At 44.8% G+C, this 20,900-nt stretch overlaps 1 protein-coding gene across 1 annotated transcript; it reads left to right on the forward strand.

Moving 5' to 3' along the window:
- Positions 1–504: 504 nt before the first annotated feature.
- LOC146070777 (ectoderm-neural cortex protein 1-like) lies at positions 505–15,325 on the forward strand. Its single transcript, XM_083179402.1, has 4 exons — positions 505–606; positions 981–1,076; positions 5,083–6,898; positions 13,323–15,325. The coding sequence occupies exon 3, from the start codon at positions 5,124–5,126 to the stop codon at positions 6,888–6,890; it is 1,767 nt and encodes a 588-aa protein (XP_083035528.1). The 5' UTR covers positions 505–606; positions 981–1,076; positions 5,083–5,123; the 3' UTR covers positions 6,891–6,898; positions 13,323–15,325.
- The last annotated feature ends 5,575 nt before the right edge of the window (positions 15,326–20,900 follow it).

Consider the following 20,900-nt stretch of genomic DNA (forward strand, 5'->3'; position numbering starts at 1 on the left):
AGCCACAAGCACTGATTTTGCCTATTTCATTGGCCATAAATAACTTGAATTGATTCTGGACCACCAACCTGAGGCACCCCTGCAAGTGCTCCAAGGCATCCCAGGGAGCCTAGGCGCACAGTTTGGGAACCACTGCCTTAGAGCATGAAAATAGCACACATTCGCCATAGAACATGGCGGATCAGCCTCATTGAATACTGCCCTCAGCATAGCTAGGCATGTGTGTAGGGCCCATAAGGGGCAATATGGGAGTTCTATTGAAGATGGGTTGTTGTCGATAGCAACCAATAAAATTCTATTATCTTGAAGAAGGTGCTAAATAAATAAGTAGAATGTAATTGGTTGTTATTAGCTACATCCCAAATAATTAGTAAATTTATTTACCCCTATTTCACCTAACAGCAAGTGAGCATTAGTGCAGGAACGGGTCATGTATTCATTTACAGGGGAGGAGCAGCTTGTCAGCAATAGAAAATTAGCTGTCCGCCCATTGGCTGGTTGGAAGAGGGCGTTTCTAGAACCCGTGAATAGTAAATACGCTTTGTCCCATACGAGTGCTGGCAGCAGCAGGACTGGGAGAGCCGGGGGACAGCAGCAGACTTACAGGTACAGTGTATAATTTACACCAGGGTTACAGTCTCCAACATCGCTCCCTTCCGACTGCGCCGTGTGTGTGTGTCTCTGCACATCACATCTACCCACGGCGACTCCTCCTATGTACATTGACTTGTCCCGGGGTGGGGGCAGCGGGAGTATTGCTATACATGATTGATATTGATGCCAAAGTAATCTGAATCCCCATGCACGGTCACTCCTGGTAGCTGGTACCGTCACGTGGCTATATCACATCCCGCAGCGGACTGGAAAGTACTACTGCAGCCGTGTGCGGCCACCTCCATTGTCCTGTCCTCTGTGCCGCCTCCCTGTCTATCAGATCAGAGCTGTGCACACTCATTATTTCTCTATTTCTTTCTTTGAAGCTCTTGGGACCCTTCCTGCATCGAACTCCCGGGACTGGCAGAGATGGACACTGGTATCTGACCCTTACCCGGAGCTGCCACCACTCTGGGCACACCGTAAGTCACTGCCAAGTGGTATTCTGTGCCTTCTGGGGATTATAGATTCCTACACATGCACAATCACAGGGGGAACAAAGTTACACTTTCTGGAATCATGACTACATTGTGTCTTTCAGTGACAACATGTAATATACAGGATCATCGTGAACTTATAAGTAGCCATTTAATCTGTACAAGAAAAAGAATATTAGTGCCTGCATGGCCTGTTGCATGTAGCTACGTCCGCTTCCTCCTCCATACAATAGAGTAGCCTCATATCTCAGTGTTGTATGTCCGGACTTGTCTGTCTGCTCCCATGTGGCTTACTTCACTCTCCTCCTCGGCGACGAGGGGTTAATGTTGTGGCATGCCATGTGCTGCTGGGCGATGAAGGGGTTAATGCTGTGGAATGCCATGTGCCGCTGCTGCAGGAAATGACAAAGAGGTCTCTGTCTGTGGAGCTGCCGCCCAGCTTACATTGTCAGGGCTGATTATTAACTTCATATCTGGTTTAATCATTACTTAAGGTGAAACCGTTCTCTTTCAACTTCTGCCGAGCCCTGGCCCGAGCAATGTGTACAGTAGGATGCAGGGGTGTCATCTACAATTGTGGGTCCTGGGACTGACAAAATAGGCAGAGCTCCCCTTCTCTTTCTCAAACACCTGGGGCGAAATGTAATAGGGTGCGATTTTTTTCGTAAGAAAAAAATCGCACCTTTGAAAATCGCGTTTTTTGCCGCGAATTCGCATATGTTATGACATGCGAATTTGTGGCAAAAAAGTGCGATATGGTGCGATTTCGGGCGATTTTTAAGCATGAAAATCGGCACATTTATAGCCCGATGCCCACCGCCCAGGGGCATCGGGGACAGCCCCGGACTTTCAGAATGGGCTGGTAAGTCCTGGAGGGGGGGGACCCCTTCATTGGGGGGGGTCCCCACTTCCCCAGGACCCCTGCCCATGTTGACCAGCCACGGGGATAATGCTTTGGCCGCGGGACCTTATATAATAAGTGTCCCCCGGCTGTGGCATTACCCTGCTGGCTGGTTGGGTCTGGTGCTGGTTCTTAAAATACGGGGGAGCCCTAGTCATTTTGTCCCCCGTATTTTGGGAACCAGCGCTGGACCTTGAGCCTGGTGCTGGTTTCATTAAATCAAGGGAACCCCTATTTGTTTGTCCCTCTGATTTTATGATACCAGCACTTTTTGAGCCCGGGGCTGGTTATGCTTAGGAGGGGGGACCGCACGCCGTTTTTTTTCTTTTTTTTTTTGTTCTAACTATTTTTTTACAACAGAACCATGCACAGATCTCAATGATCTGTGCATGTTTCTGATAAAATCACCAGTCAGAACCTGGTCTATTTTTTTTTGCGATTTTTAGTAACCCTTACTAAAAATCGCAACCCATTAAATATGCGAGTTCTATCCTTTTTAATGGGAAAACATCTGGATGCGATTTTTAGTCTAACTAAAAATCGCACCTTTAAAAAATGCGATTTTTGCCACAAATGGCACCCTCTAAAATATGCGATTTTCGGGAAATGTCCGAAAACGGCATATTTTGCGGAAAAAAAACGCAAATTTTTTTTTTCGCTTCCCATTACATTTCGCCCCTGGTATATGCATGGTAAACCCTCCAGTGTCCTCAGCACTGGCTGCACTGCTTAACCTCTACATTGCTTCAAGAGAAATGTGAACTTTATTTTATGACAACTATACTTTTTATACTCCAGTCCTGGGCCCCCTTTCTGTCTGGGCCCGTAACTGGAGTCCCCACAGTACCCCCCTGATGGCTGCCCTAAAAGGATGCATACCTCCCAACAGTCCCGAAAACTGCTGGAATGTCCCGGTTTTCAGGAACATTCCCGCGTCCCTCCCGTGGCTGGCAGTGTCCCACAGCGAGGGGGGGCAGGGCTGTTGGGAGTCCCCCCCTGTCGGCTGGTGAACAGCGGGGAATAAACGCTGTGCGCATGCCAGGGGGCTGGGAGCATGGCTAAAGGCTCAGAGCCTCTGGGTCATGCCCCCATAGCGACAAAACGGGGCGTGGCCTCGATGGTGAGTATAGGCCACGCCCATGAAATTAGACCACGCCCCCTACAGCGTGCAGTCCCTACTCCGGCTCCCAAAAAGTTGGGAGGTATAAGGATGGGCACTAAGGGGGAAATTTACTAAAGGAAATGTGTAAAAAATAGGTGTAAAAATAGGTGTATTTGTATCCAGAAATACACTTACTTTTGATATTTTCTATCCCGAAAATACGGCAATTCGTATTGATAGCACATCAATACGAATTGCCGTATTTTCGGGATAGAAAATGTAAAAAATAAGTGTATTTCTGGATACAAATACACCTATTTTTACACCTATTTTTTACAAATTTCCCCCTAAGTGTCATTATATAAAACGATCGCTTTTATAGGACCTCATTCTGTCTTAACCTATAATCCTTCATAGGTACTCTGTTTTTCATATTTCACTGTTTAATTGCTAACTGTTTGATAATCTATATTACATTTTTAATACCACTTCAATGATGGTGCAAAAAACTCCTAGTTCTGAGAGCATCAGCCTTCATAGACCAATGCCGCTTTCACATTGTAAATGCTGGGTCGCACCCAGGATTTGGACACAGGTCCGTCCCGAGAGCAATCCGGCCTATGTGCTAACTGCGGCTCTCAGAAACCCGGGTTATTGCTGGGTCGCTGATGTCATCCTGGGGGTGGGGCAGAACAGCAGCGCGTCAGACGAGGGAGGAGGCAGCACTAAGATAACGCTGCTGCCTCCACCAGATAAGTGAAATTACACTGCTCAGCAACCTGGATCCGACCCGGGTAAAACCAATGTTTTTACCCAGGTCAGATTGCTGGGTTGCTGGAGCTGGTGTTTTTCAAAAGGCACTTTCACACCGCACAGTGACCCGGGTCGACCCGGCAACAACCTGGATCGGACCCAGGTTATTTGTGGAGTGTGAAAGAGGTATTAGTTGCCCAATTATTATGGATTGCATATTTAGTGCAAGCTGGACAAGATCTTACCACACAGGATCGCATTGTAATATGCTATCCCATTGGCGGGATGTGTGATTGTGAACCACAGGGGCTCCAAAAAGAGCCTGACTCTGTGATGTGCTCTGACGGCTGCCAGGAGAGCATCACATTCCAGATATTGGTAAATCGGTCAGCGTCTCTTCCCCCACGGAAGTCTACTGGGGCCAATACACTAGGACGACTTACGAATCATAAGTCGTCCTAGTGTATTGGCCCCAGTAGACTTCCGTGGGGGAAGAGACGCATCATATTAAAAAGGACTGCATATGGTGTATCATAAGTTATGATACACCATATGCAGTCCTTTTTAATATGATGTATCGATCTCAGCCAAGCCTGCCAGTGGCTTGACGGTGCTATATACCTATAGTGCAGTGCGTGCAGTATATTAAGGCTCCGATGCAATGCATGCGATTTGTGATGCAAATGGAGAGATTCCCATGTCGATAAGCTTCAGTAGTGGACTTTAGGTTCTGTGACCTGGGTGTCCCTCTGCGCATCCGGTGGCAGTGGGGCATGCTTGAAGGGATTCTTGTTGGATACCTCACACAGAGCTGTGGAAAGAAGCCCATAGGCTTCTATGGGGAAATACCAGATATTTCTGGCATAACCCTCTGTATCGGGGTCATGGAAGCAGGCCTTTAGTACATTCAGAAATTAAGTAAAAATCATCCCACCCTGTATGATAGTTCTACCTTTTTTTAAAGTGATCATTTACACAGCATTGTCACCCTTGTCAAGTTCTTTTTTTTTTTTTTTAAGGCATTGAGAAAGTTAATGGGAGTTTCTGAATGAGTTTATTTGCTCAATGTATACACTAGCCTGCACTTCCTGATGGTGCTGAATGACACTCCTTGCGTTACAAGGAGTGTCCTGCAATAAAACGAGGAAACACAAAGCAGTGTCATGCATTCATATTTCTGTCGCATACTAAATGTGTCTTTATTCAGTATCTCATTTTATTTTATTTCTTTTCAGATTCTTCTTCTCCTGAAACAAAAATAGATTAATATATAAAAATGTCTGTCAGTAATCATGAGAACCGCAAGTCCCGTTCCAGCACGGGTTCCATGAACATCCACCTGTTCCATAAGCCTGGCCATGCTGACAGCCTTCTAACACATCTTAACCTGCTTCGCAAGCGCTGCCTTTTCACAGATGTGGTATTGCTGGCAGGGAACCGGGCTTTTCCTTGTCATCGAGCCGTGCTAGCTTCCAGCAGCCGTTATTTTGAAGCAATGTTCAGTGGTGGTCTAAAAGAGAGCCAAGATAGAGAAGTCAACTTCCATGATGCTTTGCACCCTGAGGTCCTTGAACTTCTACTGGATTATGCCTATTCTGCTCGTATTATTTTCAATGAGGAGAATGCTGAGTCCTTGCTGGAAGCTGGAGATATGCTACAGTTTCATGACATCCGTGATGCAGCCTCAGAATTCCTTGAGAAGAATCTTCATACAGGAAACTGCCTGAATATGATGCTGATATCTGATGCTCACTGCTGTGAGAGACTGTTTGAGCTGTCTTGGCGAATGTGTCTTTCCAATTTTGTGGAGTTGTCAAAAGCAGATGACTTTTTTAGATTACCAAAGCTAAAATTGATGGAATTGGTCCTTAGTGAAGAGCTTGAGGTGGAAGATGAAAGTTTAGTGTATGAAGCAGTGATGGGGTGGATAAAATATGATCTTTGTCTTCGTCTGGATGATTTACCAGATCTATTGAGATGTGTCAGGTTAGCTCTACTACCTGAGCAATATCTGCGAAGTTTAGACACAGATGATCTTGTGACTCAGAACAAGCTGGCAAAGGCAATTGTTGAAGAAGCAACTCACTGCAGGAACAAAATTCTGCAGAATGATGGTTTGGTGACTGGATTCTGTGCCCGTCCTCGGAAAATTAACCAGGCCCTGCTTCTCTTGGGAGGACAAACGTTTATGTGTGATAAGATCTATGTCATGGACCCAATAACCACAGAGATTATACCCAAAACTGACATTCCCAGCCCACGTAAAGAATGTAGTGCATGTGCAATTGGATGCAAGGTTTATGTTACTGGAGGAAAGGGGGCAGAGAATGGAGCTTCAAAGGATGTCTGGGTCTATGACACACTACACGATGAATGGTCAAAGGCAGGACCCATGCTTGTTGCTAGATTTGGCCATGGATCTGCAGAACTAGACAACTGCTTATATGTTGTTGGTGGACATACAGCCATCAACGGAGCTTTCCCAGCATCTCCTTCTGTTTCCCTGAAGCAAGTTGAACATTATGATCCTCAGCTTGATAAATGGAGCTTGGTTGCTCCCCTTCGAGAAGGTGTAAGCAATGCTGCAGTTGTGGGAGCAAAGATGAAACTTTTTGTATTTGGAGGGACAAGCGTCAACCGTGAAAAACTTCCCAAAGTCCAATGTTTTGATCCAGTTCAAAACAGGTGGACCGTGCCTTCCACCTGCCCCCAACCCTGGCGTTACACAGGAGCCGCTGTTTTAGGAAACCACGTCATTGTGGTGGGAGGGGACACAGAGTTCTCAGCCAGTTCAGCATACCGCTTCAACAGTGAGACTTATCAGTGGTGTAGGTTTGGAGATGTTTCCTCCAAGAGGATTAGCTGCCGTGTAGTTGTCTCTGGCAATAGACTGTATGTAGTTGGTGGATACTGCGGCTCGCAGCGGGGAAAGACACTGGACTGTTATGACCCTTCAAATGACACATGGAGCAGTGTGACCACAGTACCTTACTCTCTGATCCCTACAGCCTTCGTAAGCACATGGAAATATCTTTCTGCTTGAGTTATAAGGTAAATCTGTTCTATAGGTCCAGAAATACAGCTGCTTTTATTCTAAGTAAAAAAAGATCTTTTACTAACATGTAAATGTTAATTTCTTTCATGGTCTGGGAAATGTTTTAACTTGTTTTAAAGGGTCGAGGAGGACTCCTCATTGTCTTCTTCCATTGAAACCTATACTATTAAATTGGCTAAGGGTCAACAATTCTAGATGGACAGTCAATAGGACATTCACTATTTGTTGACAGGCAGTCGACACATGAAAAATTGTTGACATTGACAAAAGTGACACAAGCAAAAGGTCGACATGGAATAGGGATAGGTTGCTGCGAGTTTATTACATTTTAGTCTCTATGTTGACATTTGTCGCCATGGACACTATTACTGTTCTTTGTCCCTTCACATGGCCCGTTGTGCTCGCCATGCTTCGGGAACACTATTAGATTCAGCCTTTGTGCCCACTTGGATCGTGAAGTAAGAACAAATCAGTGTAAAATAATCATAAAAAGCTTGTCATGCCGACCAATAGTGGTCAACCTTTAGACTGTCGATCAAGACACTGTTGACCTATTGACCGGATACAGGCTAAAAGGACTGCAGATTGTCTGAAGTTAACATTAGTGTGGAAAGGACTAGGACATTTTTTTTATTGGTTTTATTTTTTAAAGCGTTCCACATTGGTAATTATAAAAGTGATCTGCCACTTGTGACTGGACAGCTGCATCTAATTGGAATGATAATCCAGTCACAAGGGACATACTACTTCTGCAGTTGCCAATAAAGCATGCCTTGGGAGTTTCAAACTGCCATTGGACTGACTCCAATGTTTTTTTTTTTTTTTCCAGGGAATCTCCTGTGTTCCGAAAGGAGAAACCCTAAAGTACATTTGGTAAACAATGTTGAAACTAATAGGATTGAGAATCCACTGCTTTAAGCAGTGTGTGAATATTCTAAATTATGTGGATTACATTTTCTCTATTGTATAATTTGTTAGAACAATTATGCCCTTGTAGAAGATCTGCAGCTGTTTCTCTGTGCTTTTTGATGGTTTTACAGATCAGTCCCACTATGCCATATTCCACCCAACATAACCACCACTACAATCATTGTACCAATCTCACTGGGTGATGAAATTGTACAAGAAGAATGAAGCTACAAATAATGTATTTGAAATAATGTATACCGTGGTGTAATTTGTTTGCGTTAGAGTGGAGTGGAGATGTTGGTGGGCAATGCAGGAAAGAATTGTATCTTTTTCCATGAACTGTGCTGCAAAACAATAGATTTTCTCTCAGAACAATTACCTGATGTTGTGTTGTTTAGGGATTTGCTATATACCTCAAGTGGAAATAGCAAGAGATTTCCAGGTTGGGTAGAACCGTTCTTGGTATATTTCAAATATACCCGAGGCAATTATGCTGTGGCTTGTTTTTCATTATTATTCATTTGACAATATGACCTATACACTATATGGGTATGTGGCATTAGGTCTATAGTCAAAAGGTTGACCATTATTGTTAGCTAGTCAAAGGGTCAATACATGAGTGGTCAACATGGTTAAAAGGTTGACACAAGAAAAAATTTGACATGAGTTTGTTTATACTTTACCATCCAAGTGGGAATAGAGGGAGAATACTTACACGGTGTCCATGTTGACAGACAATAAAAAGACACGTGAAAAGCTCATATTGACCCTATTCATATCAACCCTTTTCATGTGTCGACCTATTGACTGTCGACCAAAAGTGGTCAAACTTTGACTGTCGACCTAATGATCCACACCCCACTATGGACCTTATTGTGGATGACTCGCGAGGTTGCAAATTTCGCAGCCTTGTGAGTCCACCGAACGCCACCCGCCCCCCTCGCACGGCGAATTCCCCCACACACGTGTGAAGCGGGTGGGCAGCTGACATCCGCATCTTTGGCGAATTACCTTGATAACACCCATGAAACGCTGGGCGTTCCCATGGGCGTGACCGCTCATTGCCGTCCCCTGTCCGTAGTGTTGTGTGCGAGCAGCCGACAAATTGTCAACTCCCTGTGGCCGCTTGCACCAAGAAAATATTATGCACATGTTCAGTTGCCAAACATCACTCACCATTGCGAAAGTTGCAACGCTGAGCGCCAACCAGAATTTATTGATTTATTAACAGTTTCTTATATAGTGCACACAGATTCCACAGCGCTTTACAGAGAGAATATTTGAACATTCACATCAGTCCCTGCCCCAGTGGAGCTTACAATCTATATTCCCTACCACATGTACACGCGCACACTGACATTCTAGGGTTAATTTTGTTGGGAGCCAATTAGCCTACCAGTATATTTTTGGATTGTGGGAGGAAACTGGAGTACCCGGAGTAAACCCACACAAGTACGGGGAGAATATACAAACTCCGCACAGTTAGAGACATGGTGGCAATCAAACCCATGTGAGGCAGTAATGCTAACCATTACACCATGGCCCTTATTCAAGTTCGTGCGGTACGGCCCGCGTGCGGCCGTACCGCCGATGTTTTAACACTGCACATGCGCAGAGGTGAATCTGCGCATGTGCAGCCCCCTTCGCCGCAGACGGATTTCGTCCGCCGCAAAGGGGGCGGATAGGGGCGTGAGAGGCATCATGCCCTCATTTCCCTATGTGTACGCCCCGCGTTTCATGGGCGTTCCCATGCAAACGCGGGGCGTATGCATGGTAATGAGGGCATGACGCCACTCATGGGGGCGGAAAGCTGACGTCGCCGGATGTCAGCTTTCAGCCCCCATACAAGCTACCACACGGACGATTGTCCGTGTGGTCTTAGCTTGCGGGAGCTGCCGCGGCGTGCGGACCTGCCTTCGATGGTCGACGACCATCGAATGCAGGGGGCAGCTCCCACCATGGTGGAGGCATAGCCTCCACCAGTTTTATGCGGATCGCCAGCCGTCCGTGTACGGACGGCCGTGGCGATCCGTAGGGTGGGCGGGGAATGGTTTGTGCGGCCGGAGCCCCGTGTGCGGCTCTGACCGCACCAACCAGAATAAGGGCCTATATGTGCAGCAGTATAACCTCCGATATGTATAAGAATGGACCATGCTTCAAGCTTATATATATATATATATGTGTGTGTGGTATGTGTCAATAATGGTGGCACTGAAACAAGTAAGGCACAGGAGGCGAAGTTCGCCATGGGTGTGTATACTTTAGCATAGACCAGACAGAAATGCCTCAGTTACAGCTGTGAGTGAAAGCCTAGTGAATGCTCTTTATATTTTTGGCCCTTGTCCAGTGGCTGAATGGATTGGGAACCTGGAAGCTGCACCCTAGTAGTCAAATGCTAAGAGGATTGTGAGTGAAAGTTACAGAAACAGGTTTTGGTGTATGTTTTTGGGGCAGGGTTGGCAGGTTTAAAAAAAAAAAACACTCTTTTATTTTGGAAAACTTAGTGACCTCTTTGAAAGAAAATTATTGTAAGAAAATCCCGGGTATTATTCCACATTTTTTATTATGTTTAGTCTAAAATTGGTTTTATTAAAAGATTTTAAAGTGGATAAAAGTTTCTAATTATATAACAATTTTCATTAAAAGTTATTGAAATAAACATAGGTTGTTTTTTTTTTCCCCAACTCTGGTTTTAGGTATTTGTCAAATTTGAAGCTGATAGTTATGACAGGTGTTGTTTTCTTTTACAAAACATAATACATTGCTTTGTGTAGTGTAGGGGTGGATGATTGTGAAATGGGCGCATTTTTCTCAAAGCACTTAAGGTGCCCACACACGCGGCGATGCGATGGGGTGCGCGCTCCCGCGGCACCTCATCGCACAGTACAAAATGTATGTGCTGCACATACTTTTTGTACTAGCTTTTTCTAGCATCGCATCGCATGCACAAGGCATGCGATGATATGTGTGCTAGTTAAGCCCACAACGCACGCCGGGAACGGTGCGTGTGTGGGCTCCTTTACAGAATGCAGCACAGCTGTAAATATTGTGTTAGAATGACGAGGCTATCATATGATCGCTTCTTAAAATGTTTAGCCATGTTTCCCTTTTAAAGCAGATGTCAGGCTTAAGTTTGGACATGACAACTTTTTTCAGGGCATTTCAAATATGCGTAATCTTGTACCAGCATGTGAAAAACCTTTTAGCCTAGAGCATGCCTAGACGTCCTAATTCAGGCAGAAGTGGTGCACGGCCACTGCAATTGACTGTCTAACAAAGTGCTGGTGACCAAAGGATGCTAGGTGGGGGGGGGGGGGGGGGGGGAGAGGGGGGTGATTAATCAGATCTTGGATAGAGTATAAAGTACCAAACAATCAGCTTTAAACTATCACTTTAAAGGCTGGCTAGTTGTTAGGAGCAACTTCTCAACTGTAGCTCTCCAAGATTTGATAACTCGCTTAGATTTGTTAGCAAATGACTACGTTCATATTTGTTTAATTACATGCACATGGTGTCATTGTTGCTAGTTATCTTTGCACAGATCCACAATTAGTACCTTTGACCCTTTTCAGAGTTATGCAACCTGAAATTGAGACCAGCTTGATGTGTTGGCCTTGAGCACATATTTCCTGACATTGAAAAGGTCTAATTGCTCTTTGACCTGGAAGCATAAAAGGTCATACACATAATAGTATTTACTCACAACAGGATGTAACACATTTTTTGCTATAACCCCCCCCCCCCCCCCCCCCCTGTCAGCCCAAAATGTACCAATAACCGCAAAATATCCACTGTACTATATTCCATCTTAAATAGAGTGGATAAGTAAATGGATGGGACATGCAGATACTGCCCCTGTAAACTGTCCTACATAGTAAATATGTATTCATAATAAAATAACATGTCACAGTTAGTGGCTTTTTTTATAAGTCCATTAAATTGGCTATTATCAAATGAGGGCTTATAAGTAATCAATAAAAATAATACAACATTATTGTTGTGAACATTATTGTTGTGCCTCATCCCTAAATTCGGCCCTGCCCCCCCCACACACACACACATGCACTTTTTACACAGAACAGCAAGTTACTAGGTCATGCATTTCTTCTGGTTATGTGCTGATCAACATGGGTATTTCTTCTGTGTGAAGGGGCAACTCGGGCTAAAATTCCTGGGTCTTCGACACTGGTAAAACCCAGGATTGTAGACCCAGGAATTTCAACCCAGGTTGACCCTGATTAATATTGTAATACATGTAAAAGTGTGAATAAAATCTTGTAAGCTTGTGGGGAGGGCCCTCTTGTTACTACCCAGTGTATATTATCACTGTTCCTATTGTAAAGCGCAACGGAATATGCTGCGCTATATAAGAAACTGTAAATAAAAAAAAATGTAACCTTTTTTTTTTGGGGGGGGGGGGGGGGGGGGGGGGTTGGTATGTTTTGTAAGACATTTCTCAAAGGCCAGGATATGATGCCAAAATTGTGTAAAAACAAGCACTGTGCCTCCCATCCATCATCTTTTATGCTGGCCATACACACTAGACCATAGGTAGCCAACTCCAGTCCTCAAGAGCTGCCAACAGTTAACATTTTCCAGGTCTCCTCACAGAATCATAAGTACAGATACAGGACCAAATTTTTCAGTCCAACCAACCAACTAGTTGAATGAAAGCTGCAGTGCAGCGGTTCCCAACCCGTTTCCTAAAGTACCCCTAACAGTTCAGGTTTTCCAAGTCATTTAGCCAGTGCACTGTGTATCACCAGCTGTCACATTTTAAAAATCCATAGATGACCTGGAAAACATGAACTGTTAGGGATACTGGAGTACCAGGGTTGGAAATAGGGTGACTAATTCCTGGATCAGTGGGATGCCGGGATTGCAATCCCAGGATTGGAGTTTTAAATCCCTGGATTTTGGGATTAGTCTGTGTATATATAATATAATGCCTTGCAGTGCCTGAGCACCCGCTCAGGCACTACCCGGCTGTTCCCGATCCCCGGCATGTGGCTCTGTGTAGCGTGATGGTCAGAGGTCACGCTATGCATTCCGTGCAACTGCCGCCCGACTAACTTCCGGCGTAGCCCCTGCACCCAGTGGCCGCCCGTTTTCAGCAGCACCCCTGGGCCAGCACTGCCGCACACCCCTGCCTCCCACTTTACACAGCAACCCTGGGCCCGCACCGATCTGCCGCCGCTCCCACAACCACCTAAGGGTGGGGGCATTTTTTTAAATTAGGGAGGCCAATCCCCGGAATCCCAAAATTGAGCATTTTTTGAATCCCGGAACTCTGGATTGAACAATTGCCTGGGATTGGCTTCCCAACTTGGAAACCACTAGTCTAGTGTATAGCCAGCATTAGTGTTAACTTTTAAAACCCAGAATAAGCAAAATCTTTTCAGCTGGTATTAATCAAATCAATAAATGGGGTGGGGGGGGGGTGGTTATGATGTACATGCATTTATCTATTTCACTTTAAATTTACACATATATCTTTTTATTTTCTAACAGAATCTTCTGGATGATTACTTGTGACATATAATCTTACCATGGTGGAGCAGTCTTGAATAGAAACTTGGCAATTTCTAGTGTCCATTGGAAAACAACAGAGTCGTTGATGTCAAATTAAATCTGTTCATCAGTGTTAATGTGTGATTATCGGACAGTTAATGGCTATGGTGACAACTCTCTAGTGCATTACTTACTTATGTACTGAATTTAAGTGAGAAGTATTTGTCATTTTATATTAAAATGAGTTATTTTTTAATTATTTATTCTCTTTTCTAAAACCTCAAATTCTGTCATGGATTTCAATTTGCAAATACAAAAATAACCCATGCATTCCAACTATGTGTCTGCACAATGCTGCAGTGATTTAACATTCCACTACAACTTGGCACAACGTGTTCCAGAATCACAGTCCTTACAAGAACCTGCAGATAGTATATGAACATTTTCCTAGCTATTTTTATAAAACATTAACAGAATTACATTCTTATGCTTCTGTAGCATATATTCTATCTCTGGTATGAATAAGGCCCCCATACTAGGCGATGGTATATCTGTGATTTGTACTTGCCACTAATTTCTAGTGCCCAGCCTGCAAAAGCTTTGGAATTTGTATATTTTATGACAGACCATGCCAACCTCTTTTTAAAACAAATAATAAAAAAATGTTTTACCTTTTTTTTTTTTTTTATCTGCAAAATTTTCTGGTACAAGATCTAATACAAAACAAAGAAAGAAACATACTTTGTAGCTTAATTAGGTTTTTAGATTATTCTAGAACTGAAGGATCAAGCAGGCAGCAGGCCAGACCTGTTCATTGATTTGGCATTGTTCCTAGGAAGGCTAGAAATTTTTGTTCTAAACAAATGCATTTGTCAAATCGCAAAAATAAATGACATGTACCAGCATGCTTTGTCACAGGCAGTTAGCGCAAAAGACAAGCTTGCAGCCTGCCAAATATCACAAATCATTGTGTACATTGGTCCTGAAAATGTATCTAAACCACCAGCAACTTTTTTTTTTTTATATTGTCTCCACTTAAAACGTATGGGACAACCCAGATTCCTTCAGAGGTCTCTGAAATGTCATGTCATGTGGCAACTCAATAACTGATCAATAAAAGGTTTGCTAGAGCAATCTCATTTATTAAACATCATTTAGCTGTGTCACACTGCCGTTCTTTGTTCTCTGTATAGTCAGCACAGTGCTTGTGGCTTTGACAGCCGCCTGGCAATTCTGAATAAGAACAGGCAGGGGTTTACATGGTGTGTGTGTGTGTGTATGTATAAGCAAGCATGAAATAAACATGTATCACGTGTGCATGTATGAATATTTACTTATTACAAGGGCTGTGGTTGTGTGTGTGTGTTTTCTTTAATACATAGCTACACATTTTTTTATTTTAGAAACAAAAGCACCTGTATTTTTATCTAGTTGTGCTACAGGCTAACATTTCTATCACTGTGGGGTAGATTTATTAAGCTTGGTGTAGTGATAAACTCTGTTTTTATCACCGGCCAATCAGCTCCTACCTGTGAAGTTACAGGCTTGGTTTGAAAAATGACAGATAGGAGCTGATTGGCCGGTGATAAAAACCAGACAGTTTATCACTTCACCGAGCTTAATAAATCTGCCCCAGTGGTTTTTTTTGTGAAGTGACCAGATAATAATCTTCCCGGAAGCAATGGCGAGCGGCTACTTATCAGAGAGCCTCAGATATTCCATATTTAATTTTACAACACTATGTTTATAAAACATAGATACTGTACTTCCACCCAGTGCTCAAAAAAATATCCATTGTAACGTATTTATGTAATTGTCTCCATGACCATTTCTGTTGATTGTAGAATTATGTGCTAATTAACAAACTAGCAAGAAAAAAAATTGAATATTGTACAATGTGAGTCTTACTGTGTTAGATAAAAAAATATGTATTTGTATATTTCGTACTTTTCAGCCTGGAGCTGGTATTTGTCATACTTCAATAAATAAAAATACAAACAGTTGGTTTCTTGTTTGATGCGTTTTACACTGTTAGCTATTCACCATCAGTGGCAAACACAGGATTTTTAATGGGGGTTTCCAGGTATGAGGTGTGTGTATATAGACAAACACTCACGTATCCATGTAAATGGCATAGGGGAAACAAAAGCCCGCTCCCTGCTATGCTGCGACACCCCTGCAAATTTCAACACATATATAAATATACGCTGTAGGAACCTGCTGTGTGGTCCATGCTGTGCTTCACCCTGTTATGGATGTATTGGTTGTCTAACTCCTGAAGAAGGTCCTGTTCGGACTGAAACGCTAATGTTGAGTGTCAACTTTATTTCTGCTGCATATGAAATTTAAAAATACACAGCTGATTTTACTTGCATAAATAAGTGGAGAGTGAGTCCTCTCTACCGTTTATATACATGAACTTCTGGACATCACCCTGGCAGTTGTTTTTCCACTGAATGGAGTGTGATCTTGTACCACAAATATATATATATATATATATATATATATATATAACAGAAGGAAAATAGATTGTGCGCAAAGTCTTATATGAGGGATATGTAAAAAAGTACTTCTGTGGAACTATCAGTCCCAGGAACACCAAGCCGCTTCTTCCACGGTAGGGTGATTGCACTCAGGTGATAGAAACCCGGCTGCTCCGTTTAAGCCCTTCAGGGCACTTGAATCCAGCAGGTAAAAGAATTCTATAGAAATAGACAAAACGGGCGCTTCATAGTGCAGATATCTTTTAAAAAGTTTGTATTTATTTGAACACGTAGATAGATAAAATAACGCTACCAAAGGTTGCGGCTCCAAATGCCGCACTGTAAAAGCATGAATACACAGACGTCCCGGCGTCTGGTACAGGGAGAGGTTACACTCCTCCGGACTCTCGCTGGTCTGATCGACGCTGAGCCACGCCCCTACGCGTTTCGTCACGATGACTTCGTAGGGGCGTGGCTCAGCATCGATCAGACCAGCGAGAGTCCGGAGGAGTGTAACCTCTCCCTGTACCAGATGCCGGGACGTCTGTGTATTCATGCTTTTACAGTGCAGCATTTGGAGCCGCCACCTTTGGTAACGTTATTTTATCTATCTACGTGTTCAAATAAATACAAACTTTTTAAAAGATATCTGCACTATGAAGCGCCCGTTTTCTCTATATCTATAGAAATATATATATATGTGTGTGTGTGTGTGTGTATATATATATATATATATATATATATTGGGAAAAAGGGGTGAGAAAATAGCGCTCTATAGTGTAGTAGTTTTCATAGCCATTCTGTAATTAAATATTGTGCGTACCGTATAAAAATAAATTTTGTGCTCATCAAACAATTCTTTGTCTGTGTGGGTTCTTTTACCAGGATAGTACCCGGATTGTGCCGTTTTCAAAGAATCCTCTTTGTCCACAGTTTCTTTTAAAATCCCGTGCAATTAGGGACCAGGTATCCCACAGTGGAAAAGAAGAGAGAACTCCAATTATAATAAAAAAGGAGTTTTTAATAAAGTGCTTCAAAGTAAAGTGAACAAAATTGCTTACATAAGTAAAATGAGTGCTGGAGTAGTAAACGGTTATCCCTCAACGCGTTTCATCACTTATGCCATATGCAAATGGCTGGACTTCATCAGTACTGTTAAGCCCCCCATACATTAGCCCGACTTGTCTTAGGGACAAGTCGGACCCGATTTCCCCGGCAGCTCCCCGGGAGGTTTCCATCATGATAAGGCACTTGATGTGCCAAGTTGTGCATATGATAAATCGCCATGCGATTTATCATATAAAACTCCCGGGGAGCTGCAGGGGGAGAGCGGGGTGAGGGACACTGGGGAGCAACAGGGGGGGAGCCGGGCATTGTAGCTGTCAAATAGGCAGCGGGCGGTGGGGGGGCACTGGAGAGCCGGGCTGGGGACACAGGCAGCAGCGGGCGGGGGTGGACGCCGGTGAACGGAGCTGGCCGGGCACAGCATGACCGGGGACGGGGAGAACGCTGCAAGAAAAAAAAAACATTACAAATGAATTGGAAGCCAGTGATTGGCTGAGAGCTCTCTCAGCCAATTGCTGATTGGCTGAGAGAGCTCTCTCAGCCAATCACTGGCTTCCAATTCATTTGTAATGTTTTTTTTTTCTTGCAGCGTTCTCCCCGTCCCCGGTCATGCTGCGCCCGGCCAGCTCCGTTCACCGGCGTCCACCCCCGCCCGCTGCTGCCTGTGTCCCCAGCCCGGCTCTCCAGCATCGCCCTCCCCAGCGTCTGTCACCGCTGACGCTGCCCGCTCTCCCCCTGCCTGGCTCTGGCGTCCCCCGCCCGGAGGCTGCACATAAGATTTAGGAAATCTTATGTGCAGCCGGTCCGACTGCCCGACTCCGATCCGATGCGCACGGGACCGCGCATCGGATCGGGGGGGCTGTCAAACCATGCGATTTGGGCCGATTTCATGGCCCGATTCATCCGAATCGGGTGAAATCGTGCCCAAATCGTATAGTGTATGGGGGCCTTTACTGGCTACCTAGCTGGCTATGCAATCACCATGTGGCGCCGCTGAATGGCTGCCTGGGTGCTGCACAGCTCAGTAATTATGTTCCCTATGTCTGTGTCCCTCATTAGAGTACATCTAGTGCATATCTGAATGTGTGATGTATATCTGTACTGCCATTGTTGCTAGTTCTGATAACCCTTTGTATTACAGTATGTGAATTATTTTTAATGTCTGTAAAGCATCTTGAGTCCTGTTGTAGAAAGTGCGCTATATAAATAAAATGTACTTACACTTGTAACTGACTATATGCTATGCTGTATAACCACCAGGGTGTGAGTGGGTTAATACTCACTGGTGTGGTTGCCGGGTTCCATGCAGCATGTAGAGGGGGAGGGGCTGAGTAACCTGAGTGCAGGGAGTAGAGTTCCTTGCCTCCTAGTATGAGCATTAACAGAAGTATTGTAGTAGGGCGGATGTCATGCAGGCTGCAGCACCAGCCTGTGAGGAGGGAGAGTCAGTCTGTGACTATGCACAGAAACCCCTCCTGCCTGTGCTGCAGCTGCAGGGAGAGGAGTGAGGACATCATCATCAGCTGCTGGACGGAGCTTCCGTAGCTGCCTGTCAGGTAGTAAGCACAGGTGTATGGCAGTGGGGATGCAGAGTACAGAGAGCACCTCTCCTGAATGGCGCAACTTCCCTGCACTGAATCCTCTGCCGCAGTGACAGCTCCTGCCTTTAGACTTAGGGCTATTTCACAGGCTCCGGCACCTGCCGGGCGGCGAAACCGGGCAGGGCCAGGAAGCCGTGCCGCACACCATAGTTAATAATGGACACAAATATGTCCATTCACACGGGACGTCCACGGCCCTATTGCAGCCAGATCCAACCACTGGAAGTGACGGCTGCCGGGCTGTGGCCATCCCTACCATTGTAAACTGCTGGGTGCGGCTTCCTGCCCGTGCTTGGTTTCGCCGCCCGGCAGGAGTGTGTGAAATAGCCCATAAGGGGGGCTGCAATTTCCTGGCTACTGCTCATTGCAAATGGTCATTAATTATTTGCAGGTTATTAGTTTGATTTGCGCTGTACAACTGTTTGTGTGCATTTACTGTAAATAAATGATGGGTACTTATGTATTATCTGGACTCCCATGTTAAATGCACCCCATTTTTTCATACCCCTACTATCCAACTATGCATGGAGTTGATTTTATATAGTGTGGCAAGCGCAGCGAGCCACCGTGCCCGAAGCGTGGTGAGCACAGCGAGCCCCGCGAGGGGGCGCGGTCTCATAAGAAAAACGGGAGTCCAGATATTACATAAGTACCGTACAATAAATTATGCCCCTTTCCCACTGCAGCTAAAAAACGGTAAATTGCCGATTTTCAGCGCAATTTACCGTTTAAAGGCTGCAGTGGGAAAGTGCCAGAGTTGAAATACCGTTTAAAGTTAAATGGTATTTCAACCCGTTTTTAAAGCAGAGTCCTACACGTTAAAATAACGTTTAAGAGGCTGTGGGAATGCCTCTTAAATGTTATTTAGCCTCCAGGCAGTCCCAGTGCCTGATGAGACCTAGTAGTTCTCACTTTGTGCATGTGTAATGAGTGCACGTGCATAATAAAGAGCCGCTCATTACATATGCACATATGTAATGAGCGGCTCATTAGTATGCATGTGCACTCATTTCATATGCGCAAAGTGAGAACTACTAGTTCTCATCAGGCACTGGGACTGCCTGTACCCCACATGGACCCTGCATGGACCCCCGCTGCCTCCCAACTGCCCTGCATCCCATGCAGGTAAGTACAAGGGGAGGGGAGGTGGGGGCACAGGGCAGGTACGGGGGGTTAGGCACTCTTTACACTTGGGGGGGGGGGGAATTAGGCACTCTTTAAACTGGGGGGGGGGGGGTTAGGCACTCTACATTTTACACGGTTCACTGCAATGGGAATGGTACTTAAATTGTATTTAAAACGGTAATCTGCTGCAGTGGGAATGCTAATACCGTTTTAAATACCATTTAAGATTACCAGTACTTTAAACTGGTCTGCAGTGGGAAAGCAGCATTATACTCTTAAAAAAGATCTACACACAAAAAATCTTAAAATAAAAAATCTTCCATGCACCTCTCTGGTGTAATGCATACCTTCAGCTGCATCACAATGAGTGACTCACTGAAGTCTGGGCATGCTCACTGCAGAGGAATTGCTTCTGGGCTGCAAAAACAGCAGCCCATAGAAGCACTGTAGCTCTGGTGATTTGCACAGAATTGCTTCCTGTTGGAACCTGTTGCTGTTATCACTCCATGTACTGGCAGCCCAAGAGAGGGAGGAGTTTCAAGCTCTGTGTATGATGAGCAGTAGCAGCTTCCAATAGGAAGCTACCACATACAGGGTTGGGCTATTGCTGTGACTGCCCTGCTGCTTCATGCAGCCTGGTGAGAGGAGGTTACGAGGGTGTCAGAGACACAGACAGCAAGCACAAGAACTCCGGAGGTAGCCCGCACCACCGGAGCTCTGGTGCTGTCTTTCTGTTTCTCTGGTGTTGTGATTTTAACTGGAGGGGCTTCAGCCCTGCAGCCCAATAGCAGGAGCCGCCACTGCTCTACTGGCACCTCTAGCAGCACCATTAAAATTTGGTCCGTCAGGGGGGTTTCTGGGTACCCAGAACTCCCCCCCCCCCCTGCGTGCGCCACTGACCATGTTGCTTATTTTGCATACTAGATGTACTTGCATGTTGGTATAACAGGCAGCATTGCTTTTCTTCCTTAATGGTATGAGTGAATGCTTGATCACAGTAAAATAAAGCAGCAGTACATAGCAATAATATTTTTCGGTACTCTTTACTTAGAAGGGCGCCCATCTCAGGCATCTCGGGCATTGAATGCACTAAAAAATCAGGTGCGATGCGACAGACGAGATGCCCGAGATTTCCCATAGGGAACAATGTTAAATGTCTCAATTGACCCGATTTTCCTGTTCAATGCCTCAATTGACCCAATTTTTCTATAGGAAACAATGTTAAATGGGCCACAGAGGCCAAATAGGCACCCTGAAGTGAATAATGGGCACCCGAATTGTTAACGCCACCCCACGATCAACGT

Source organism: Crinia signifera, chromosome 1 (assembly GCF_055691185.1).
Source record: "Crinia signifera chromosome 1, ASM5569118v1, whole genome shotgun sequence".
Classification (NCBI taxonomy): Eukaryota; Metazoa; Chordata; class Amphibia; order Anura; family Myobatrachidae; genus Crinia; species Crinia signifera.